Source organism: Biomphalaria glabrata, chromosome 9 (assembly GCF_947242115.1).
Source record: "Biomphalaria glabrata chromosome 9, xgBioGlab47.1, whole genome shotgun sequence".
Taxonomy (NCBI): Eukaryota; Metazoa; Mollusca; class Gastropoda; family Planorbidae; genus Biomphalaria; species Biomphalaria glabrata.
In genome coordinates, this window is record NC_074719.1 from 6,888,414 (window position 1) to 6,915,610 (window position 27,197).

The window sequence follows — 27,197 nt, forward strand, 5'->3', positions numbered from 1 at the left end:
TTTAAAAAAAGGTATACTCTATGAGCCCAGTAATTAATATATCTTTACTTTTGCTCTCTATTTTACTTATCCTATCCTTCAGCCTACATTTTGTTTGTTATAAATTAAATTATTATTATCCTTGTTATTCTTAGCATATCTGGCACTGAATCTTATGAGTGATAATAGGCTTCAAATAGTTCTCCTTCATTTGTTATGGTTTCAACACCAGGCAATAGAAATATTGTTGTTTTGTTGACATGAGCAGTATTTCCCCACTCCTCAATTTCGATGTTTTGTTTGGCTTTAACTTTCATTTTTTAAAACTTTCAAACTTCTGAACAATTCATGTGATCATTTCTAGATTTATAATATTATACATATTTTTGTCAATTTTTTTTTTCAACTTTTGAAAATGGGTTTGGTTTACGTAGATAGTTTTCAATGGTTTTGGATGATATTAACAAAAGAATATTCAAATTCTTTTTGTTTTTCCTAACTGTTTGAAAATGAAAAGTATTTATGTTATAAATAAATGGGCAATGTGTCTGGAGCTAGGAAGGCAAGCAGTTTTCTGGTGTTGTACTGTTTATTGTGTTGCATTATTTATACTGTTAACATACTGTGCATAAAGTTATTGATATTATAAATGTTGACATTATGGTATGCATAGACATTTCCATGACATAACTATGACAGTAAAAATGTGTTGATAGCAGTGTTTACTTCTGGTGTACATATTATAGCATGTCCTATGGGATCTCCTAATATTGGCTATCAATGCAAATTGCACTTCGATATTTGTTTGTTATATCCCTCTCAAATTTAGTTTCAGTGACTTGTCCCAAACCTTTAGCATTGATCCTATTAGTGTCTTGAAAAGAAATAGAAGATTGGCCCATGTGTTGATAAGTTCATTTCCTAAGGAGATCCTATGTTACCCCCCTTGGGAGATCCTATGTTACCCCTTTGAAGACCAATTGCCCAAACATTTAAAAATAATTTAATTATTTTTAACTCTGGAAAGTTCAGAAGTAGACCAAAACCTCTTTATGACTTCTGAAAATAAATAATTTTGTCTTCTATTACATGATTTAGTATTCTATGTGTAAGGCTGCTTTGTGATGTGCTATGGTCCAAAGGGTTTGAATCTCATTCACTATCATTAACTTCTTTCCAGGAGATAAAAAATATCTGACATGTTTTACACTAAAAAATTATATTAGCCAAAAGTTAAACACTATCAATGATGCTGGACAGGTAAATGGTGTAAAAGTTACATTTAAGTGATGTTTATGTAGCACAAATAGACGGGGTATTACTTTGAGGTTGTTTTAAATTGTAAAATTTGTATGTTTCATTTTGAAACCAAATTTTTATTTAACATGGCAAGCAGCTACCCGCTAATAAAAAAAAAATATTACAACAGTTCTGTTTTGTCTTTACTGGTTGAAAACATGTCAGTTCACTGATAGAAACTAATAGTTAAAAGGACACTCCTAGAGCACCAAATGTTTACCAGACTATAGGTGAAAGAGGAGGAATCAATGATTGAATCCAACCTCAATTAGTTGACAACTGAGATGCTTTATTTTATAACGGTTGATCCAATTTCAACCAAAATAATTTGATATATTTTTGAAGTGTTTTGTCTAGGTGGGTAGCCAAATTAAAATTGAATCAAAATGTTTTTCTAAACTAATGACTGCAGACCAAACATAAAAATCAACATATCTCCTTGTCTCACTTAAATACACCAAGCTATCAAGTTTAACATGTTTTTAAACAAATCTTATCAAGGATTATTTCTTTTTTAATCTCACCTAAATGACCTGTCTAAGCTTCATTATGTATAAATTATGTTGACATAAGATAGCAAAGGTAGTTATGTTCTTCTGATTTCAGAAAGCTATGCAGATAAAAAGACAGGTTTTGATATTTTTAGAACTATGAACATAAGGAAGAATTTAGATCAAGACCGTGCTTTTTGGTTTGAGACACTTAGAGGCCTATTCCAGTAGTATTTAATTAGGGAACTTAGCTTGCTGGGGTTAACTCAAAGTTAGGTAAATTTTCTGTTATTTTTTCCATGTCTAAGCTTTATGCATAAGCCAAGTTCATTACTAAATTTAGTGTTTATATGCTTAATGTTCAGCAGATAAAATAAAAACCATTAAATATGATTTAATGATATAATTTTCAAGTTAAGAAGAATCTTAAGGAACTGAAAAAGAGTTATTCCTTAAATTATATCTCATTTTTTATGATCAAACAACAAAAGGCAATTATTGTACATGGAAGAATGGATACAAGTTTAATCTTTTCTGTTAAGTTTTTTTTTACTTCTTAACACCAACCTACAAATACAAAACTACAGTCAGAGTTCAAAGACTTTCTGTCCATTCAATACTTAATATTTACATAGGAAGTAGAAAAAACTAATAGTATGTTACTTTACTAGAACATCTGTGTTAGCTTCTTGTATGGTATATCCAAATTGAAGATGTTACTTTGTTATGGATATCAACACTTAATACAATATAGTAATTCTGTCATCAACAGTTTAAACTGCAACTAAATTGAAATGTGTTTGTTCTACTTTCAATTATTAATATGCTTGATTAGAAATCTAATTACAATCTACATTTACAGCAGCATTTCTCAACATTCTCATGTAAGATGCATGAATAGTGTCAATCTTATTTGAAACAAGAGCTCAAATGTCAAAACCAATCTCTCACCCATGCTGGTAATAATAATTTAATTTACAAAGTGCTGTTAACAACGAAAATTTAGGCTCAAGGCACTGTGATTATATTACAAACATAAACATGAGAGCTGAAATGACAAACTTATCTAAAAAACGTTTTAAACAGATAGGTCTTAATGTTCTTCTTGAAGTAATATCTAAAGAAAGCCCAGTAGTAGTGACTATTTATTTAACATACATAGTCTGACCATCCTACTGAGAAGCATTAAACTTCTTGAGCATGACCCTTTAAAGAAAGGATAAAAATGAATTCTGATTGGATCAGCTAGGGCCTTCTGACCATAAAGAAGATACAAGTATTACCACAAAAAAAAACATAAACGTGGCAAGAAAAACTCACTACTAATCTCATTCAATGAAAATAATTACATCAAATTTAAAACAATCTTACATATAAATTAAAATCCTCATACATAAATCATACAGTTTCAGTCAATGTGTTAAAAAATAGCTCAGTTACATTAAACTTGTAAATAATTGTAAATGTAGGCTCAGTAGAAATACACCTTGTAAGATAGAAGTTCAAACTCACAATAACATAAATACACCCAGGCAAGCATATTTCAGGAAATAGCACCCTGAGCCTCTGAATGGGCCAACTCAGCTTCACACTGCGCCATCATTTCTGTGACTTGTCTGTAAAGATAGTGGCTGTCACCTAGTGACACTGTAAAGTTTTCTAGAGCCTAGTTATAAAAATGACAAAAGAACTATTACAAAAGGTTGCTAATCATTGAAACAAATCAAACAAAGAAAAGAATTAATTATTAGAATGAATGCATTTTAGCATGGCAGTCTTAGATGGAAAATTACATCATTTTATTTAAAGATAATACAATGTAACCTTATTTCATAGTTAAATTTGCATTTATATTGATATTTGTATCTTATCTTATATCTTATATAATACAGACGTTACTTCAAAAAAGAAGATGATTATGTCCTACGTGTCATGCATTTAGTCATGCATTTAAACAATGACTTAAATTCTGCCAAGTCACTGGTTTTCCTGGCTAGCTCAGGCAACCTATTAAATGCTCTAATAGCACTAGGGAAGAAGGAGTATTTGTACAAATTTGTCCTAGCATATGGGACGAGGAATGTGCCTTTATCTTACAAACAGACTGGTGGTTAAAAATTTGACCACCTATCATTAGATGGGTCAATGTGTCTACTAAGACAGTTCTGAAAGACAGATATGTGACCACCACCATTTTGATGGGTCAATGTGTCTACTAAGACAGTTCTGAAAGACTGATATGTGACCACCACCATTTTGATGGGTCAATGTGTCTACTGACAGTTCTGAAAGACAGATATGGGACCACCTCTCTTTTGATGGGTCAGTGTGTCAGAGACTGATGGGATGGAGTAATTAATGGTAATCCCTCAACTCTTCATTACCTGCAGCTTCACTGTGTACTCAGATGAAAAAATTTCTTTGACAAAGAAAATATTTATGTCTTAGTGATCTAACAGGGAGGGGGGCGTGGTGGTAAAGCACTTGATTTCTGAACCAAGAAGCCTTGGATTCAATGGGATTCTGAACTTTGTGATTTTTAAGACGCCCAGACCTGCCTACCGTTACGCAAAATGCGTATTCGTTACGCAAAATCTCCCAAAAATGACCGCCAGTACGCAAATACGCATTTAACCCGTCGCGTTACGCATTTCGTATGCTTTTTTTTTCGCCTCTCTAGACTAGCTTACAAGTCCACCTGTGGGGAGAGGGGCGAAACAGAAAAGGTGGGGTGAACACAGTGTGCCCAGATCTATACGTTGATTGGTACTTAATAGCAATTAGATGTCTAGAAATGAAGAACGCGAGAGTGAGGGAGTGGCGGGCTGGTACCAGGTAGGTACCGTCAGTTAGCTGATACACCAACGTGACTTTTTTTTTTTGTAAGTTCATTAGTAGAAATTAATTATGTTGAATCCCTGATTCCCGTATTCATTTGTATAGAAAAAAAATCGATTCAAAACACATTGAGTGACATTTTATGATTGTAGATATCTAGTCTAGATCTGGATTCTAGATCTAGATTAATCTAGAATCTAGATAACTTATTATACAGGAATAGAGTCTAGCTAGTCATTACGTTATGATTCTCTACATTACCCTACAATCTATGATTTAGAATTTAGATTGACTAGATCTAGATCGATAACATCCTCTACCATCTAGTCTAGATTCTTAGTCTTAGTATAGAATAGATCAAGGATGAAGGTAGGCCTACGAAAGTTTGGAGTAGACCTACGTTTGTAGCGGATCCACGGCATCGGTAACACTCTTGAGCCCAGATCTAGAGTAGATTATATTCATTATATAGACATAGATCTAGTCTAGATATCATCTCTATTGATCTAAATTTAGATTGTAGATCTAATCATGATATCTAATATTATATATATATATATTATATATATATGACAAAATAGTGGATCACGTAAGTGTTACGCATTCTGGTGCCAAAATACGCATTTTGACCGTAAGTGTTACGCATTTGGACTTTTTTTGGTAGGCAGGTCTGGACGCCCCTGAGTCCAAACAACTTTAATGAGCACCTAACATTACTGAGGCAAAATAAAGGCGGTCACATTTTTACCAGGACAGCACCTTTTTTTTTTATTCTCCATAGTGGACGGAATGCAACAAGGGGGTAGCACTACAAAAGTCAAAAACTTTAAGCTGGTTGGCAGAGGATGCTTGATACAATTTTGTAGATCTGAACTAGACTCAGTAATGAGCTAAGTTATGAGGATGATTGAATAAGTTAAATTAAAACCACAACCTCAAAATGATTGTTTGTGTCCTGAAGGATGTCAATAAGCTCAAAGCTCATCATTCTGTGGGGAAAAAATAGTTTTAAATTGAACCAGTGAGTAAAACAGAATCTGAAACATTACCTTCCTGAAGTGAAGCATGGCCTCTGACAAGCGTCCAAACAGCATGAGAAGTTTGCCCATATTAGCCAGCAAGTATCCAACACAAGGGTTGAATGGAGGATGGAGGATTCTACAAGTAATACAATTTTAGTTGTTTAAACCATTCCAACTTTTATCTTCAAATATTGTTGTAAACTAAATATTCAGATTTTATTTTCCATTAAAAAAAAAAAAAAAAAAAAAAGGGATGTGAGTTATTAGAATGATGCTCAAAACAATTTAGCTAATGAGCCAAACTGAAATGAACAAAATTTCAGGTCAAAATAAATGATACAAATAATTTCACTTGTTGTTTTGAGTCTGAGGAAAGTGTGAGCTAATAGTAGGAACTGAAAATGTAGTATAAATTTTCAATATTGTTGTTGTAGTTAAAGTCCTTCAATCATGTCTTATTCAAACTATATGTACCTGAACAAAGTCTCATTGTTAACCAGACAATATGATAGTGCCTTTGTAATGCTTGTGTTGACCCCCCCCCCCCTTTGACAACGCTTTCTTGCACACAGCTTCCCATACTGAAGTCATTCTGAAAGGCCATTTAGACATGTCCCACCCGATTGAAATTCAGACCTTTTTTTGCTGTGACATGGATACTGTTCCTATGTGGTCAAACCAGACAATTACATTCAAGTGATAATCAATTTTCCTGTATGCTCTGACTGAAACCCTCACACCATTACACATTAAGCAGTTGACACACTTTCTAGTTAGGTCTTGTACACTTACGAGTAGGCTTTATAGTTTTTGATTCCAAACTGAAGGGCCTCCTCCCACTGCTCTGCATCAATGGCAGCATCAAAAGCTTTACCAACCAGCCTGACCAAGTAGACATTGCCAAATGGAAGTTTCACTTCATTCAAACATTTGTTGCACAGTTCTAGAATTTCTTTGGGATTATCTGTTGGAGGATTAATGATTGATTAAGATAAGATTAAGAAGATAAGATTCAATAAATGAATTGAATATTCAATGTCTGCAGGTAAATAATACTTTTTTTTTTAAATAATTATTGTCAATATCAATATTACACACATACAAAAATAACAGTATGGTATAAAATGGATTTTTTTTTTCATCTCATAGAAGTTTTTAAATTACATTAATCTACTTTAAGGTTTTTAATTTATTCTAGATATTTCTATTGTTCATTCTGGAAAGATTATTATATTGTACTATATTTCCTGAAGATGGTGTGGAAAAATTTAATCTGGGCTCCAACTCTGCGAGATTTTCAGTAATAAGTAATGGTGGTTAGTCATTGTGCAGCTTAAACAATACTATTGTAAACAGTGAAAAAACCAGTCTCCCCTCTCTTATGAATACCAGTATTATAAAATCTAGACTAAGAAGTTCACATTTTCCTACAATACTCTAAGATCAATATCAAAGCAATGGGAGAATTAAAAGAATGGACTTGCTTTTATTTTTCCTCATAGTTTCAACTTTCTCCAGACAATCTTTTACTCTGGCAAGGTCACCTAGAAGAACAATAATTCAAAATGAATTCAAGAACTATCATCTACTTCTCTGTGATAGTTTGAGATATCACAAATGGACTTAAATACATTTATATAGTTTTAAATGTGATATTTATCATGATAAAAAAAAAACTAAATAGCTTAAATTAGTTTAGTATAGAACCAAGTACTAACCTTCATTGCTACCCTCAATAGAGCACATCTTTGCATTCTGTAGATTATAGTTAAATGTTAAGACATGATCACAAAATTATGAAATGCGTAAAATTAGACATTATGAAATATATAAGTTTGCTGTTATATGTCTGTTTTTTCTCTTCTCAAGGTATTATGAATCTATGTGTTTGTCAACAGGACTATATAAACTAAATTATTATTAATTAGGGGTGCACCGGATAGTACTTTTTGATATCCGGCAGGAGCCGGATATAACCGGATAGTACAATTAGATATTCGGCCAGAGCCGGATACCTACATGACTCAAACAGCTCGTTTTACTGAAGTTTTTGCAAATCTTCTATATAACATACGGTTCCCGGTCACTTCATCCCCGGTCACTTCATCCCCGGTCATTTCATCCCCGGTCATTTCATCCCCGGTCACTTCATCCCCGGTCATTTCATCCCCTGGTCATTTCATCCCCTGGTCACTTCATCCCCCGGTCATTTCATCCCCAATTAAATATTTTATATATAAATATGATTATGTAGAATGCTTTCTTTTTTACATTTTATGACATATTACTAATGCGTTTATAGTGTTTCCTCTTCCACTTTGTATTCTTAATGAGAAATCTAATATTATATGGTAAATCTGGATGTGTACTTATCTATAGCGTAATGATTAAAGGCCAAGGTGTAGTGCAAGAAGGGGGAATCTTTTGAGAGATAGAAGTGCGATTAGAATAATTATGACCGTGCCGCTGATAACTTATCATCAAAGGCCAAGGTGTGGTGCAAGTAGTGGAAATCTTTTGAAAGATAGAAGTGCGATTAGAATAATTATGACCTTGCCGCTGATAACTTATCATCAAAGGCCAATGTGTGGTGCAAGTAGTGGAAATCTTTTGAGAGATAGAAGTGCGATTACAATAATTATGACCGTGCCGCTGATAATTTATCATCAAAGGCCAAGCTGTGGTGAAAGTACGACCATGTTTCACTTTATTTGATTTTTCAATCGCTCTTTCTTGAAAATGGGCGAGTCATTTTTAGCCTTGTAATAAGGTTTTATTTTTTTCTAATAAAGGCGGACTTCCTTATAAACATTAAAGTTACAAATTGTGTTATAGGACTTTATTTCTATCGATATTTCATTTCTACACGTATATGTAAGTATGTATTTTGTTTATTGATATTCATTCTACATATTGAAACTGGTTGGGGGGCCTCTAGTGTTGTGAACATACCCGTCATGATGAGGTTCCTATAGCCTTAAAATTAATTGTTTGAGTGCTTATTGGAAATAATCTTGCATGTATATTTAGGGTGTCACTCCCTATCTCTTTCTCTCTCTCTGTCATTTAAATAAAAAAGGAATACATTAAATATTGCTCATTTAATGCTTTTTAAAATTACAATTTGTTAGATAAAATTATCAGGTGATGAAAATATCAGGGGATGAAGTGACCGGGGGATGAAATGACCGGGGGATGAAGTGACCGGGGGATGAAGTGACCAGGGGATGAAGTGACCGGGGATGAAATGACCGGGGATGAAGTGACCGGTCACCATAACATACCTATATTCATATTATTTTGTTATTTACTTTCTTACTTTAAACTCTATCACTGATTGATAAATTAAAATGAACAGCATTTTTTTTTACAGATATGCTTATCATAAACTAAGCTTTGTAACATGAGATGGTGTGTGCGTATGTATTGTAAAGTAGAATGTGGGATAACTCATGCAGAATATATAAACATATATGTAACTAATGTAAATCTTTCAAAGGTAAAGTTCACTCTTGGTTTTATAGCGTAAATCTTTCTTAAGTACAATCTAAGTTGTATAGTGGGTAGATGTTTGTGTTCATGTATTTGACACCATCAACTTGTCATTAGGCTCGTGTTTTAAAGGCCACAAACCGCTTCTGGTTTGTATCTAATACAGATAATGGCTTAGTAAATATCTTAAGTACAGCAAATTTGCAGCCGTATGCTGGCCATTAAATTTTGTACAATGCAAAACATAGCTGCTTCGGTCAAATGACTCATTCAACCAATGGGCAGTTAAACCAAAATATGATTCGGTGGTATTATCAGCTGTCCAAGTGACCGTTGAGAAAGCGATGCTTTTAGCAACAGATAGCATTTCACGAAGCTTTGAGGAAATATTGTCGTAGATATCTGGAATAACACGTTCTGTAAAATATTTGCGACTAGGCACAGTGTATCTTTTCTCCAGTACTTTTAAAAGTCCAATAAATCCAGGCTTCTTGTCAGGACTGAGTTCTGGTCAGCCTGTGTCTCTTGTTTACTGTAGAGGAGAAGGGGGGCAATTCAGGTGGTTGATTTCAAAACTGTTATTGTTTTGGGTTGTTTTTATTTGGTGAGATGTTTTGTTGAACAATGTAACTCATGATAAGGGAGTGTGTTTTTGTTCCTAGTCCAGGACAGTTGGACTTTTTGGATATATATAGTCTAAGTGTAGACTCTAACTATTTTTCTGTATTATAGTGAAAATAATGTAATTAAACATGTTATATGTCAGTAAAGTGGCATTCTGAATCTTATTTTGTCATTGTACGTGTCATTATGGTATTATCCAGGACTTGGGTACATTTAGCATGACACATACATATGTATAGTGGAAGAAGACCTTGACATTTTGGGGGCCCGTCCAAAACAACTACATGCGATGGCTGCATCAATCTCCAGTGAAGTATCTGCTGTATCCAGACAGCATATATCTCTCAGTACTGCAACCTGAAGTATCTACTGCACCCAGGCAACGCATATCTCTGAGTACAGTAACCTGAAGTATCTGCTGTATCCAGACAGCATATATCTCTGAGTACAGTAACCTGAAGTATCTGCTGCACCCAGACAACGCATATCTCCAAGTGTGTACTAATGAAAGAGTTCAAGTCCATAAGGAGCGGAAACTCGTCGTCTGTATTTTAGGCTGTTACTATCTAATAATAATGATTTAACATGCCGAATGTGTTCACTATTAGCAAGTAATAGTAGCACCCCCTCGTACGTCTAAACATAAGTGTATATGCATGGCCAATTTCGTTCCTAATAATTGGATTACCAATACGCTCATTCCTTGGATTATACTGAAGAAGCTGCTGCTGGATCTCATACTTGTATGAATTTAACTTTTGTGGTACATTCTATTTGGATTATACTGAAGAAGCTACTGCTGGATATAATACTTATATGAATTTAACTTTTGTGATACATTCCAAGTACCGGTACCGCGCGTAGGTGTAAAGCCATGTTGGGATTACCTGTTGGATTATCTACTTATATGAATTTAACTTTTGTGGTACATTCTATTAGGATTATACTGAAGAAGCTACTGCTGGATATAATACTTATATGAATTTAACTTATGTGATACATTCCAAGTACCGGTACCGCGCGTAGGTATAAAGCCATGTTGGGATTACCTGTTGGATTATCTACCTGAAATAGACTAAGAGAAATCACATTATTGGATAACCTTGGACTATTGTCTTTAACCTGTTGGAGTACCAGTTGAACAACATAAGTAGGAGCAGAGGTATTAGTATTATTTTAATTTAGCTTTAATTGTTTTTGTATGTATATCATTTTGTGAGGTAATATTGTAATAAAGGACACTGCTGTAGGAAAATGTCAGAGTTTATACCTCGTCCATTTGAGGAGATAGTAGCCCAGGCTCAGATGTTGGGGTTTAAGGGCAAAACATTAAAGAAATTTATAGAGGCCCAACAGAAAATTGACATAGATAGACTGACAAGGGAAGCGGAGGAGAGAAGACATATAAGAGAGATGGAGGACAAACAACTAGCAAGACAACATGAAATGGATAAGAAAGACATGACAGTTAACGACAACCCCCAACAGAGTAAACAGTTAGACAAAAACCTAAAATGCATGACAGACAACGAGGACTTGTTATTCTACTTAGAACTGTTTGAAACGACTGCTACTGCTAACGACATACCCAAGACAAGATGGCCACTTGTCCTCACTCACAAGTTAAATGAAAAACTAAAATTGTTTATGATACAAACAAAACTGATACATAACACTGACTATGATTTTGTTAAGGGGGAGCTCCTAAAACAAGCCCAACTCACAGAAGAAGCCTGCCGAACACTGTGGCATGAACTTTCCCCAAAGACGGACGACATGAAAGATTTTTATGTCCATTTGAAAAGGACATTTGACAACTGGCTTAAAACATCACAAACCCCAATGACAGTAGACGGTATAATTGACCTTATAATGAGAGACAGACTTTACAGTGTGCTATCTTCTGAGGCCCTGAAAGATATTTTGCTACGAAAGCCTACTTCAGCCCAAGAGGTCTTAGACTGTATTGATCAATTTAGAGATGCCACGAAAGGCTCCACACATATTGTAAAGGGAAGTAACAAAGTAACTAGCAACGATATCCCATATGTAGCTTTTGGTGCCACTGGTCAATCTAACAGTCGTCGCCCGAATAATATAAACACAGAGGGTACACAAGTGATATGCTATAGATGTGGAAAGGGCGGACACATTGCTCGATGGTGTCGGGTAAAGATAAATGAGAATAGAGGTCCAACACAGCAATGACTAAGAGTATTACCAGAAAGGGGGCAACAAGTGGGATTGTTTGCATGTCACACTGATACATTTAATGTTTTGGAGTATAAAGATAAATCAGTTGGTGGATTGAAAATAGTTGAGGGATTTTTAGGAGATCGAAGGGTATCTGTCCTACGAGATACGGGGGCGAGCATAATTGGGGTCCGAGAAAGTTTGATAGAAGAAAGTCAGAAGATAGATGGGTTTTTCACTTTAAAATTAATAGATGGACAAACTTTTCAATATCCACTTGCTTGGATAGACATTGATACTCCATTTTTAAAAGGAGTCTTTGTAGCGGCCATGTTCAAGGACCCAATAGCAGATATTATTATTGGAAATGTTGATCAGGCTAAAGCATTTTTATATGGGAATGCTGTTACTAGGGCAATGGCGAAAGCAGAAGACAATAGGGTCAAATCGGAAGATAATGACAGGATTGGTTTAATTAAGTGGATGGAATTGGACAGTGATTTTAGAGAGGATCAAAGAAATGATAGTTCGTTAGTTAGATTATGGGAAAAGGCGAAAGCAGGAACGGTCGAAGATAAGAAAAAGGGATTGGTATCATTTATAGTGGAAGAAGGTCTACTTTACAAAGAATTTGAGAGAAAAGATACCCCTGGGGTAATAGAACGACAACTTGTAATCCCTACGAATAGACGTGAACTAATATTAGAAATAGCACACTCTACACCTTTAGCTGGACATATGTCTATAAATAGAACCAGGTATCGGGTATATTCGCATTTCTTTTGGCCTGGGGTAGATAAAGATATAAAAACATACATTAAATGTTGTGACCTTTGTCAAAGAGGTAGACACCCAGGAAAAGCTGGAAAGGTAGAACTAGGGCGCATGAATATTATTTCCACTCCATTTGCTAAAGTTGCTATTGATATCATAGGACCACTCCAAATGACAGATCGGAAGAATAGATTCATTTTAACGTTGGTTGATTTGGCGACAAGATGGCCGGAAGCTGTACCACTACCTAATACAACAACACCAGTAGTAATAGAAGCTCTAAGTGCTATTTTTACTAGAATAGGATTCCCGGAACAGATACTCTCTGATAATGGATCTCAATTCAGATCCGAATTATACAAAGAAATATGTCAGTTTTTTAAAATAAAGATTGTTAAATCAACACCATTTCACGCCATGTCAAATGGGGGCGTAGAACGCTTTAACGGGACTTTGAAGTGCATGCTGAGAAAGACGGCCGAAGCAGAACCTAAGAATTGGGATAGAGTTATAAATTTTCGGAAATTAAACGCGGTTACCAAATTTGACGCGGAGGCTATTCCAGACCAAGAAGATCTTTTCTTACAACTTAATAGTGCCAAATTTTTTACAAAGATAGATCTAACAAAAGGCTTCTGGCAAATACCAATAGAAGAGAATAGTAGGAAGTACACTGCATTCAGGGTACCAAGTGGTCACTTTCAATTTAAATATCTACCGTTTGGTCTGCTTAATTCTCCTAGTTTTTTTAATCGGACTGTTAGGACCATTCTTAAAGGACTGGAAAATGTTGTGTTTTATTTTGATGACATTTGTGTATTCGGGCATGACTGGTCATCACACTTAATAGCACTAGAGAAAGTGTTGTCCAGGCTAAAAGAATATGGGTTTACTATCAAGCCAAGCAAACTCGAAATCGCGTATCCTAAAATAACTTTCTTGGGTAATATTGTAGGTGAAGGAAACATATACCCAGAACCCAATAACAGAGACAAAGTATTAAATATAAAAGCACCAAAAACGAAAAAAGAGGTTCGATGTTTGCTAGGTATTGCTAATTTTTATAGCAGATTTATTCCAGCGTTCGCGGAAATAGTATTTCCAATTACTGGATTGTTAAAAAAAGGGACACCGACGAGGGTCAATTGGACTCCAGAATGTGACCGGGCATTAAGAAAAATTCAAATGTGCATGACACGAGATCCTATACTGAAATTACCAGACGTTAATAGACCATTTATTGTGCAAACAGACGCGTCGGACATAGCCATATCATGTTGCCTTTTGCAGGAAGTAAAAGGAAACTACTTGGTAAGGTTCCATGTCAGTTGCAATCATCTTTGCTATGGCCAAGTGAATGCGTTTAGCATTATCACTATTAATATCCCACAATTTAGCTTTGTCTAAGACCTCTTTAATCCCTGGTTGCTGCTTGTGTGTGAGGCTTGACGAATCACTGGAGCTCATAGACGTACTGGCACAGGCAGTGATATTACTTGATGCTGATTTCAATGCAGTCATTTCGTTGAATAAGTCTGGGTGTTTTGAGCGTAGATGACTAATCATAGTGGTGGTTGAGAAGTCTTTAGGTTTGCCTGGTTTACCACGTGACATTACTATTTTACAAGCATTGCAAACTACTTTAAAGTTGTCCATTGTTTTGACATTAAAGTAACGCCATATAAGTGATGACTTTTTATCAGCCATTATTATTACTATTTAATTTACTAAATGCCCTTGCAAGCCACTTTTATACCCGTGGCTTGTGTAACAAAATACTTGTAGGGATGTGCCCTGTAGTTCAGCGCCCTAATTGACATTTCTCTCCAAGTAAACAAACTTAGTGTCATCATCTAGTGACCTCTAGACAGTGTCAATATGTCTTAACAATTTGGTTTGTGGACCAGACCCTTGATTGACAACCTATCTCATAATAAACAAACTCATACCAGATTAACCTTATAGAGATTTGGCTTGTAGTCCCGCCCCTAATAAAAATTCTACTCCAAGTAAACAAACTCAGTTCCCTCATAAGATGTGACCTCTAGAAAGTGTCAACACGTTGACATCTGGCTTAATGTGGTCAGCTGCCTATCCGTGAACTCAATGTTATGGACTAAACAAACAAAAGGAGGTGGGGGTGCTCATCTCTACCTCTGGAGATATACCCGCACATCTAGACAGATTAACAGCGTGACGTAGTTAAGGAATATTACGTGTTTACCAGACCACTCAAAGGTCAAGACAAGCTTTTAAAATGTGCCAGACATCGCTGCTACGTATGTAATACGAATTTATAATGTAAAGTCTAGTCCACCCCCACCCCCCCAATAACAAACCTAGTTCCCTCGTGTGACCTCTAGAGAGTGCTTACGTCCATCGTATCTGACTTGGGGTCACCTGTCAATCAATGAACTCAATGTGATGGGCTAAACAAATAAAAGGGGAAGGGAGTTGTTCATCTAGAAATATATCTGGTTACATTAGAGGTGTGGCTCTTGTAGTCCAGCCCCCCCCCCCTAATAAAGATTAACTACTAAGTAAACAAACTCAGTTCCCTCGAAAGGTGTGACCACTAGAAAGTGTCAATACGCTGACATTAAACCTACGTCCATCGTATTTAACTTGTGGTTACCCACCCATAAAAAACTCAATGTGATGGACTAAACAAATAAAAGGGGGTGGGAGTTGTTCATCTCTACCTCTGGAGATATACCCGCACAGCTAGACAGACGTCTGGTCAGCATGACATAGTCAAGGAATGTAGCATTTTAACATGTTAACTAACTTACTCAAAGGTCAAGACAAATTGAAAAAAGTGCCAGCCATTGCTGCTCTGTATGTAAAGTGCATTTATGATGTAAAGTTTCATCTCTATTTATATTACACGCCTTGTCTTTATAATAAACGAAGTTTGGTGCATATTCATAATGGCTCTATTTTTAAGCACATTATTTTGTTTTCATATAAGCATTAATACATTCTATAACAGACAGTAATGGAACGAGGTCCACTTTATGCATATTAAATAGGTGTATTTTTTACTATCCGGTAGTGATATCCGACCGGAGCCGAATAGCACCGGATAGTAAAAATGCCGGATATTCAGCAGAAGCCGGAGCCGGAGGGACTATCCGGTGCACCCCTATTATTAATATAATAAACTAGCCTCAAATTAAACAGAAACAAATTTTAGAAATATATATATGTGCAAGATTTCTGTTCAATTTCAAGAATCAGTAGGCAATATACAAAGTACTTAGTACAAATGCTCCTTCTTTCCTAGTGCTATTAGAGCATGGAATGAGTTGCCTTAGCCAGCCAGGAAAACCAGTGACTTGGCAGAATTTAGGTCATTGGTTAACATGCATGACTAGATGCATGACACGTAGGATGTAATCATCTTTTTTTTTTAAGTAATGTCTGTATTATACAAGAAGATAATATAATATTGTCTGACAACATATACATGATAAGTAACATATACATGATAAGTAGCATTTACATCATAAGTCAATCCATGAAAGCTTGCCTGGATCTCTCTTATACTAGATTTTTTTTTAGTTTTAGCATTGGCAAAAGAAAGTGTTGTCTGACCAAAGTAAACAAAAAAAAGGTGTCACCTTACCAAACTAAACAAAAGAAGGTGTCATCTTACCAAACTAAATAAAAGAAGATGTCACCTTATCAAACTAAACAAAAGAAAGTGTTCAACTACTTCATTGAAGTGTCACATACCATTTCTAAATTTGTACACCTGGCACAATTACAGGTAAAGTAATATTGTTGCTGAAGTTGTTCTTGTCTCTCTTCTATTGTGGCCAGTGGATCAACATAGCTCAGGTAGACCTTCATGTAGAAATATACACAAAAACAGGCTGGGTTATGGTTAGCTTATTTCTACTTTGGTAAATCAAATCTGTACATTAATATAGGTAAGGCTCAGTTATCTTGATCTACAATGTTTTCATTAACTCTTTCTCTCCGTAATTATTTACCACATTCTGGTGGAATCAATGCTGGTATCGTCAGTTAGGAGAGAAAGAGTTAAATAATGACAATAACGTTCTCTCAAGACATAAACTCTTTCAATGTTCACTTTGTAAGTGATACAACATTGAGAGTTGTTGTCATTGTCTTATTTGTTATCTCAACTTTAGTATTTATGGCTGCATAATTTGGCCAAACTAAATATCAACCTCTTGTCATTATATATCATGCTTATGTTAAAACTTGTTGATCATATACACATGTTTTTAACATTTTCTTTATTAGTTATTTCTATCTTTAGACATTGTATTAAATCATTTGCATTCCTGGCTATTAATCAGAAAATTAACTAAAAGCATAGATTTAAAAATGGAAGGATGGATGATACACAAAAATTTATCTAGCAAAGTAACTATGTAAAGTGAGAAGGACATTAAGAGAAAATAAGCAAGGTCAATGACACTAAATCCAGCTGGAATACATGCCCAGTGTGCAGCCAAACATCCTGGGCTCACATAGATCTCAACAGCCACAAGAGAAGGCACAAAACTACAGTGCAGAGGCCCCAGCCACCTAGGTGACAAACATGGTCATCATCGAACCACGATGGACGAACTATATACATAATTTTTTGTATTTAAAATACTCCATGCTTAACAATTTAAACAATTTGATTGTATCAACTACGTTCCATACTACTGTATACTATGTTAAATTGTCCACTGTGTTGGTGACTATTCTAAACAGACTTACATCAGACAGAGAATCGCTGCCTATGTTGTCCACAGCCCTCACTGTCACTTTAATTCCATCAAAGGAAGCTACAGCATTTGGCCAACACCTGTGATCTAATACTGATGGGCTAGATTCAGTGGAAACAAAAGTATCAGTTTCCTCTACCAAGTAATAATTACATTTGACAATTTTTTACCCTTTAATTGTGTGATACATAGCAAAGCAAAACAAAACAAAACAAAAGATAGCATTATTACACATTTTTAAAAAGTAATTAAGTTAAACCATTTCTGAAATGTTAAGAAAAACATTACTAAATATAAACAAAATTTAGCATGTCTTACTTCTATTCAACGAAAAACATTTTTAAAAAGGCATTTAATTACTGCTTTTGTGTTAACAATACCTGGTATAAACTGCTACGCCAACATCTTGCAATAGCTCATCTGCGATTGTAAATGTATTGATGACCATCTGAAGATATTAAAAAATTGATACAAATAGAATTGAACTGCTAGGAGTGCATCAACCATTTTAAGAGCAAAATTAGTTTGATAATTCTTCCTACTAGCTTTTTGCTGGAAAAAAACGAAAAAAGAATGATGTTTTGTTTTGTTTTTCAGCTTAGTTTGATAATAAACTATATTAAAAAGTGAACTTTTATGTATAGCCATAATTTTATAATGCAATTTTTTCTTCACCTTGCGTTTATGAAGTAACTCTACCATAAATATTTAATAAACATACTCTCTGACATATGTTTACAATTCAACTCATTCTTTGTCACATACATCATTTTTTTGACACAGACAATCGCAAATGTTTACAAATTAAATACAAAACAATTACCTTGCCAAAGATTTCCAGTAAAACATCATCACTAGGTAACTGCAGAATGCCATGAGTGTAGCCTCTGACAAAGTCAGCTGCTATTCTAAATAGCTCAGACCTTGTCTGATCTGCTTTGATTTCATCTCTATCTATAATGTCAGAAAGTAAAATATTGATATTGTATTGACTGTTATTTAAAAGTTCATGTAACTAATAAATAATACAAAAGAAGAAAATTCTTTAGTGCAACTTTGTTTAATTTTTACATGTCAGGTCTGACAATGTCATGACATGAGGGATACACATAATAAAAACAAACAATAATGCACTGTTGTTGTTGTATTTTTTACTTCTGCCTGTTAAATATGCAAACATTAAGCAAAAATTATAATAAGCTCTATTTTGAAATTATTCATTTTATCTTATTATAATTTTTACATAATGTTTGCATATTTATATAAGATATCTAAAGACAACCTGCACCCATTAAACCACTGTTACATAAGATCTGAAAGAAGTGGTCGTCTCCTTTCCATTAGGACTAAAACTGAAAGATTTAAAAACTTTATCCCACTTTCGGTCAGAGTGTTACAAGATCAGCTGTCGTCATCGAGAAGTATATAGAAGTCATAAAGCGCTGGTTGTGAATGTGTAAGTGTTTCGTGTGTGAATGATGTTCGAATTTTTGATCAATATTGTTTTTGTACAGTAGTTTCGCTGAGCTTGTCAATTGTAGTCAAACTGAATTTCCGTTAGATTGGATCAATTAAAATTATCTTATCTATTATCTTATCTTACCTATCTAAAGTGTTTTCTGCAAAATGACTGAGAAATAATATAACTTAGAAATTTTTTTTAAAATTTTCTCTATATTTTACGATATCTAAAGTATTTCTTGCAAAATGACTGAAAATATTTTGTACGCGTTGTTTTGTTCACGCTATTTTGTTGGGGAACCCTATAATTTAACAGAAAAAGAAGATAATGTATGAGTAACTAATAGAAAGCTGACCTACTCACGGGACATCAGATCATTAAATGTACGTATGCATGGAGATTCATCATTAGGATGTTTCTGTTTACCATCACCTTTCTAGATTTAAAAAAAAACAAAAACTGACAAATGGGACAATTTGGATTATTGAAATACATTACATTTTTTCTTTACTGTTTAAGATTTCTTTTTTTAAATAATTTTTTTTACCAAAAAACGTATGATCAGTCTCAGAAATAGGCGTATGCTGTCTGTAGGTACATTAGGAACTCTTTTCATAATTTTACATTCAGTCTTGTGTATTTTCCAGTCCTCTCTCTGGAAGTAAAGAAAAAAAATTTCTTTTCCAACTGCATTTAAAAAGAAAAAAAGTGAGGTAAATGCTATACATATTCAGTTTTAAGGACATCCTTAAATAGAATCCAATTTTAATCACACTACATCTGCTAAATACAAAAGTCATAGCGATCAGTGAGGCTTTAACAACTATAGATTGTTGATGGTGATAGTGGAAAAACATTACACTGTAGGCTATAAATAGCCCCAGACTCTGGTCATTTAATATCACATAATTTAGACTAAGGCTACAGCACCCTGATGATGCAGAAGTCCTATAAGTGTTGTCATTTTTTTTTTAAGTTTCGTTTTTTTTTCTTTCAGAATTGAAGATGATTACATCCTAACCCAAACCTCAAACAGGACAGCGGGAGATGGGTTTTAGCCAGAGACTATCAAGTTAACAGTTCAGATCAAATAACACTACCAGGTAGCCATCCCGTCTCACTGGGATCCAAACTCTGGCCAATCATCTATCAACCAAACAATCATAAGATAGCAGTATTAAAATGGTTAAAGTGTTGGTTCAAATCCCAAAAAGCCTGCAGAGTCTGGGAGCATGGAGCTAAACAAGATATTCGAGCTCATTGTTTTTTTGTTTTTTTTTTGGGGGGGGGGGGTGAAAAAGGGGGGGGGGGGGCTCAGATTCAGACAAACAGGGCCCACCCCTGTTGTGGAGAAAAAGAAGGAACCTTGGAGTCCTTATGTGTTTCTGATGTTAACAATAATAAAATTATGGCAGATAATTAGCTCAATAGATGCTGATGTATCAAGGGATAAATCTTGAGCAGTTGAAGTTATAAACAGGGGAGCGTGGAAGTGAGGAGCACAAGCCAGATACCAGAGACAAGTGACAGATAGACATTGTTGTAGTTTGTTTCAATTGTTCAAGATAGTACTATTTTAGTAGTGTTTCAAAACACACATATACATTGATGTGGAAAGCTGTGTATAAAAGTCATGTGCATTTTTGTCTTGCCTTAGACTCTTGCTTGCAGGTCATCATGAAATTGGCACACCATTGTTATGAATTGATCTGGGCAGCCAAATTTGGACATGATTTTCCAAAGACCTTCACGACTGACTGATGTTATCCAATGCTTTGGTCAAATCTAAGAATGTAGTATATAGATTCGAATTTTGGTCTCTGGAGTTGGCGGACTGCAAAGACCATGTCAACCATGCTTATACCCTTGATTTCTCCTCATAGTCTGAAGCCTTGAGTGTCGAAGTCTCAAGATTTGAGACAAGGATCGCGCCAGCTTGAAAGAACCCAAAACTAACAAAAGGCTGAGAAAAGAAGAACGCTTATCTGCTAGAGCTAACTTTTTAAAGTGAGGATTGGACTTTATAGCCATGTTCAAGTTCGTAGGAAATGAGAAATGAGCATAACTTCTACCATGAAGGATGAGCTACATATATATATATATATGTATTGGTTGTACTTGGTTACTGAGGTAAAAGAGTCTGTCTGAAGTGGGATACTTAGAGGCATCAGAAGGTTTAACAAGTTAACCTTCAAAAAATTACATTTTAAAATAGTTTTTAACAAAATAATGATAATAATTACCTGACAATTGACTCCACAATACATTAATTTGTTACAAGCACCACACTTTAAAAGTTTTTCTTCACTACTGAAAGTAAAAGAAAATACACACATACAGTTAAAAAAAAGGGGAATGGTGACACTGACATTCAAAACTTGATATTTATAATTTCAGTTTGCAAAGTCTCATTCAATTCACCCAGTTTTAAAGAGTGAAAAATATCACTTTAGTTAAGGTAAGTGAGTATCGCTATTGTCATGACCAAAAGATACCCTTGTGAAGCACTGGGCACAAATATAGCCTTTTTTTTTTACCCTTTGGTGTCATTTCATAGCTGTCTTACTTACTGCATCTGTTCTAGTTTCGATTCATAATCAATAGCTGTTAGAATAAGCTTTAATGAGCAGAAAGTTTTTGGCTAAAAGATTCACAATATTTTTTGCAATCATTTTGTTTTAGAAATCTTCAAACTTATATTTCATTGTGTGTTTTCCAATAGTTTGAGGCTTAAGAAGACACTGAGTACACTACACTGCTTTTTCAGTGCATGGACCAAAGGTTTGGAACTCACTCCCCATTGATCTCAGACAGACAACATGCTATACCACTTTTAAGAAGAACATTAAGACCTACTTGTTTAAAACTTTTTTAGATTAGTTTTGTATTTCTATTGTCGTGTTTGTAATGTTATTACAGCGCCTTGAGCCTACATTTTGTTTGTTAACAGCGCTTTATAAATAAAATTATTATTATTATTATTACTTTGAAGATTTCATAATATTCTAGTATTAACAACACAAGACCCAGAGTAAATCTATTAGAATAACTTTGTTTAGCCTCTAATTTAAAATTGCCAGAATATCGCAACTTATAGGTACTTATGATATGCTTAAAAACGACTTTTTTTTTTAAAACCTCAACTGGTTTATAATATTTTTTCCTAAATTTAATAAAAAATACTATTACATAACAAAATTTTTTTATAGTTTTTTTTTACAATGAGGAAACTTGTCATTTGATTTTAATAGACATTCAAGAAAATAACAATTGCTTCCATGTACACATGTTTGTCTAGTGTTTTTTTTATTTACAAGTTTTAATATAATAAATAGTTTGATTTGTATTGCCTCTTTGGTAAAGCACATTTAAAAAGTAAGGCAACATTTTACCATAAAAAATTAGGTGGGGATTTTTTTATTTTTTTCACAGAGTAAAGTTTAAAATATATACCAGTATTTTTTTTAAAAGAGCCATTTTGTTAGGACTACAAGTCAAACAATATAGAAATAGAAGCATGAAATAAAAGCAAAAATAAAGATCAAGCCTGTTAATGAATGAGCTAGTTAGGCACAGGTCATATAGACCAAAGTAGAGCCTTATGGCTGCTGCAAGTGTCATAAAAATGTCTTTAATACTGATAAAAAATCATCATTTATTTCTGCATTTATTTATTTATTACTAGCCTGATAGGACCGTGGCCTGCTGGCCTTAGTTTGGGTATTACTGATCAAGTGGATTGAATTTAAGTCTATTTTAAACATGGAGAATGTTCCTTTCACATTTTTTTTTATTTTGCCATGAAAATAAAAGTATTGTGAAAATAGGTTTACCCGTTCAGCTGACATATTCATATCAAATATAAAATACTATGAAAACGGGTTTACCCGATTTGTTAAAAAAGTTTCATTCTTTAATAGAGATACAATTAGATATTTTTGTCTATTTTTAGGGCCCTCAGGTTGTGGGAGGGACATGATCTAAGGAACATTTATGCCAAGTTTTATCAAGAATGGTCAAACGGTTTTGATTTTTATTCAGGACATACATACATACATACAGGATTTGTTTTGTGACGGTACTCATTGGTACTCATTGTGGGGAAAAAATTATTTCTTTTCTTGTATTTTAACGTTTATTATTAATATATTAGTAGTTAAAAGTTAGGCAATTCATCACTGAGTACCGGCACCTATTTTTTTTTACAAAACAAAAGCACTGCATGCATATATACATATGCCTTACTTTCTGCTTTATATTATAGATGTAGACCACAGTAAATAAAAAAAAAAAACATTACATCATTCACCCTAAACTCCACTAGATCTTTAAGTGAAATGTTTATATTACTTCCCTTAATCTATCAGAGATATAGATATGATCTACCATTAGCTCTAACAGGTTTCCATCACCTGATTATTTTACAAATGATGACTGAGCTGGAAATTTAAACCAGAGATAACAATGGTGACTCATGATCTATCAAATAAAATCTTAAAGGTGCACATTCTTGGACATGAGATAACAAAACAGACAACAAATAATAAACGTTTAAGTAGATAAGTCTTATCTGAGGATAAGGTTTAATTTGTTAGTCAGAAAACATGGACACAATTAATAAACAAATGTCTTTCTTAATTAGAGTCTATCAACATGGGATGAGTTGACCTAAAACAACTAGAAAGGCAAAAAAAAATATTTAAAAAAAACAAACATAAAAAACATATTTATAATCAATGACAACATTATCTATATCTTATATTAGCTATTTTATTTATAAGTCTTAATCTTTTTTGAAGGAGCATCTCTTTAAATTATAAGATAAGGAGCTCATTATAAGTCCAAAGTGGGCCTGAAAACAGACATATATTATCTTTTTTTTATAGTGTATTTTTTTATTTTAATCATATTAAATGACAAATTTATTTCCTTTCAAAAGGTCATCAGATCATCATCATCATCAGATCAATTTAAGTTGACTTGACATATTGTAGTGGTAATGCTTTAAGAAGGTTTAAGTGACTAGTTACCCTGTATGGTACCCAAGAGATATTTAAAAATAAATAAGAATACAAACAAAACAATGGGAATAAAAAAAACTCAGTTGTAATGGTGAAAAAAAAAATTTAGCACAATTGTAAGACTTCTATAAAAATATTTAAAATATTAAAATTTGATTTTTTGCCCCAAAAAATTCAATACCTTTGAATCCCACGGTACCCAGGTGTCTAAGGAATATCCATAAGATGTGTTGGTCTGACAAGATACTAGACACAGAAATCTTAAAGCTGACCAACATGAACAGTATCAACGTGACAGTAAAAAATTCCCAACTTTGATGGGATGGACATGTAGCTTGCATGCCAGACAATCACCTTCCCAAACGACTTCTGTACGGGGAGCTGTGTGCAGGAAAGCGCTCCGAGGGAGGTCAATACAAGCGCTACAAAGACACTATCAAGAGCTCCTTCAAGGAATGCAATATCGACATTCACGGCTGGGAAGAACTAGCTCTCGATTGCTCCTCATGGCTTGAAGCTGTGAGTCTCAGAGTCTCAAGATTTGAAGCAAGAAGAGTTGCCAGGGTGAAAGAGCGTCAAACAAACAAAAAGCTGAGAGAAGAAGCAGGCCATCTGCAACTGACCTAACCCACCCATGCCACGTATGCGGCCGGCTTTTCAAAGCGAGGATTGGACTTCACAGTCATCTTCGAGTCCATAGGAAATGAGCAGTGTGCTCATCTTAGACCACAAAGGAGGAGCTATATATATATATATATATCCAGGTGTACACCTTAATTTGCTGTGAAGTAAGGAGTAAAGTTTCCCCTTTCAGACCTTGCGATCTATGGGGCAGATGATGTCAAGGACATCTGTTTCTGTGGCCCACGGTTAACTAGAGTGACATGTGGCCAGCACAACGAACAACCACCTTTACTTTTCCTCAACTAATGTCAGGTTCCCAGGATTCTAAACTGGTTTAGAAGCCAAATTTAATTTGAGTTTCTATTTTTTTCTTTTTAATTCTTTGTTCATTGTTTACTTAATCATGAAAATGTCCAATAGAAAACATGTTAAGTTATGTGAACAAAATATATAAATATAAATTTATATAAATAAAAAAAAAATATGTAAAAAATATATATAATTATATAATATATATAACTATAGACTATAGACTATAGTATAGATATAGATTAATCTAGATCTATATAATATAATTATATCTATATTATTATTATATATATAGACTAGAATATATATTTACTTTATAACTTTAATTACTTTATTTAGATGTAATATTTACCTTTTAAGACAATAATTACACCGGTCTTCGCTAAATTTTTGACATATTACGTGAGCAAAAGGCTTAGATTCCATCACAACTGTTCCACGTTTCCACCCCATTTCAAATAATTTCAAAAACCTAGTGTCTAGATCTATATAGACTATTATACTATAAATTATAGACTAGATCTAGACTGTAGACGTCTATAGAGTCTAGAGTCTAGTAAGTCTAAAAATCTAGAATGGTAAGAATCTTAGATAGATATGTCCTAAGATTTGAGAATGCGTAAAAGCCGAATGCACTGACCTAGAGATTGTACGGGTCAAGGTCTAGGTCAATTTGACTTGACCTATTTAGTTTCGCGTCTAGCCGTTGACTTGAGGTGAAAAGGAAGTACGCAAAAAAAAAAAATAGATATATCTAGATATAGGTCTATTATGCCTGCTATCCTATAAAATAAGAAAAATAAAGATTTCATAATAGATCTAGATGAGATATGGGTCCACTTCATCCATGACCTAGTAGTGTATAGATCTATATGATATAGATCTATCTATTAGATATCTAGTCGAAATAGATCCAGCATTTTATAGAACTAATGGATGAGACAACATAGACAGAACTAGATCTAGGTTAGATCAACAAGATATTTCTAGCCCTTCCCGTTATGTCTTAGTATAGGTATAGGTAGATAGATCTTTTAACCAGAGGCCAGCTAAGGTCATCTCGGTCTCGGATATCATGGGATGTAGGCGGTTAGAATCTATACAGTCTTGTTGATGATGTAGACTGATGACTAGATCTATATGACTATTATTGATATAAATATATAAGCATCGCCAGTCATGTGTCAGGATCATCCGCTGTAGACCACTCTAGATCTAGTAACGAACCGGCTCTAGGAGGTTCTATATAGAGTGTGTATTGAAAGGTCAAAATGGGAATGAGGTACAGTCTTTAACAAAACATAAAACGTCAAAAACTGCGTGATATCTAGACTCAATATCTATTATCACCACAAATTCCAAATGATTTTTTTTTTTGCATCTTTTGACATCCAGATAACCGAAAGAATAAATTAATGACATACAAAAATAAGGCCTTCGTAGATTCTTGATGTATTATGCGTTTTTATGTCATTCGACTCATTTTGATTTTTCCACTAAAAAAATTTTGTTCTATAAAAAAATAAAGTTGTTTTTAAATTTTTAAAAATTCAATTTTAAAGAAATACTTGTAAATTCCCATTATATTTCAATAGCAAAGTCAATCTAGTTTAGATTACAATGTTGTGGGATAGGTTTATCGTGATGTCATCCCCGCGGGCTACGGTAGGCTACATAGCCTCAAAGTGGCGCCCATGTGGGAACGATCATACGTTCGAGGAGACGACTAGGCCAATATAGGGTAGCACAAAAATACTCCCGTTGGGGTGTCTATAAGAACATAGCTTACTGCGCTGGACAACCGCACGGCTACTCTGGTATAGATTTAAAAAAAAAAAGAGGGGATTCCCTGGTGTGCTCGGCTTTCGGCCTCGCCTCTAGTCCCGAGCGTCTTAGTATTCGAGCCTCTAGAACTAGAGATGTGATCCATTGGATTTTTCCCACACAGAACAGTTGTTCAAACATGCCTGCCGAATAAAGTTCTTGTTAGCCTGTACTATGACTCAAGTCTCTCAACAATTACACATTTGGTTGGATCAGCGTTTCTAGAACCATGGGACGTGACTATCTGACATGGGGCGAGGGCTCTTTTTGTCAAGAACAAGAAAAAAACAAAAAATTATTTAAAAAAAACACAGCCCTGGCGTAGCAGCTATAGTAAATCTGTTATCTAATAACAAAATAATAATAATTTTAAAAAAAAAAGAACCATAGCATATATATAAGGAAGTTTCAAGAAAGCATTTAATAACAAGAAAAACAAAAAAATATTTTTAAAAAGATAAAGGCTTATTTTAAGTGTAGGCCCATAGACTATA

The 27,197-nt window shown here is 34.2% G+C and overlaps 1 protein-coding gene across 3 annotated transcripts; it reads right to left on the reverse strand.

The window, feature by feature from the left end:
* Window positions 1–94: 94 nt before the first annotated feature.
* On the reverse strand, window positions 95–25,409 carry LOC106067533 (histone-lysine N-methyltransferase SMYD3-like). Of its 3 annotated transcripts, none has more exons than XM_056040284.1 (13): window positions 25,232–25,409; window positions 21,169–21,232; window positions 19,473–19,580; window positions 19,289–19,361; window positions 18,287–18,417; window positions 17,844–17,911; window positions 17,456–17,564; window positions 16,451–16,561; window positions 7,348–7,384; window positions 7,114–7,173; window positions 6,422–6,593; window positions 5,657–5,765; window positions 95–3,435 (listed from the first exon to the last, which is right to left on the reverse strand). In XM_056040284.1, the coding sequence occupies exons 1-13, from the start codon at window positions 25,330–25,332 to the stop codon at window positions 3,313–3,315; spliced, it is 1,266 nt and encodes a 421-aa protein (XP_055896259.1). In that variant the 5' UTR covers window positions 25,333–25,409; the 3' UTR covers window positions 95–3,312. The 3 variants fall into 3 exon arrangements, with proteins under 3 accessions (XP_055896259.1, XP_055896258.1, XP_055896260.1); XM_056040283.1 differs by having other exon boundaries at window positions 21,169–21,235; window positions 25,232–25,408; XM_056040285.1 differs by lacking the exon at window positions 25,232–25,409 and adding an exon at window positions 22,612–22,723 and having other exon boundaries at window positions 21,169–21,235.
* Window positions 25,410–27,197: the final 1,788 nt, after the last annotated feature.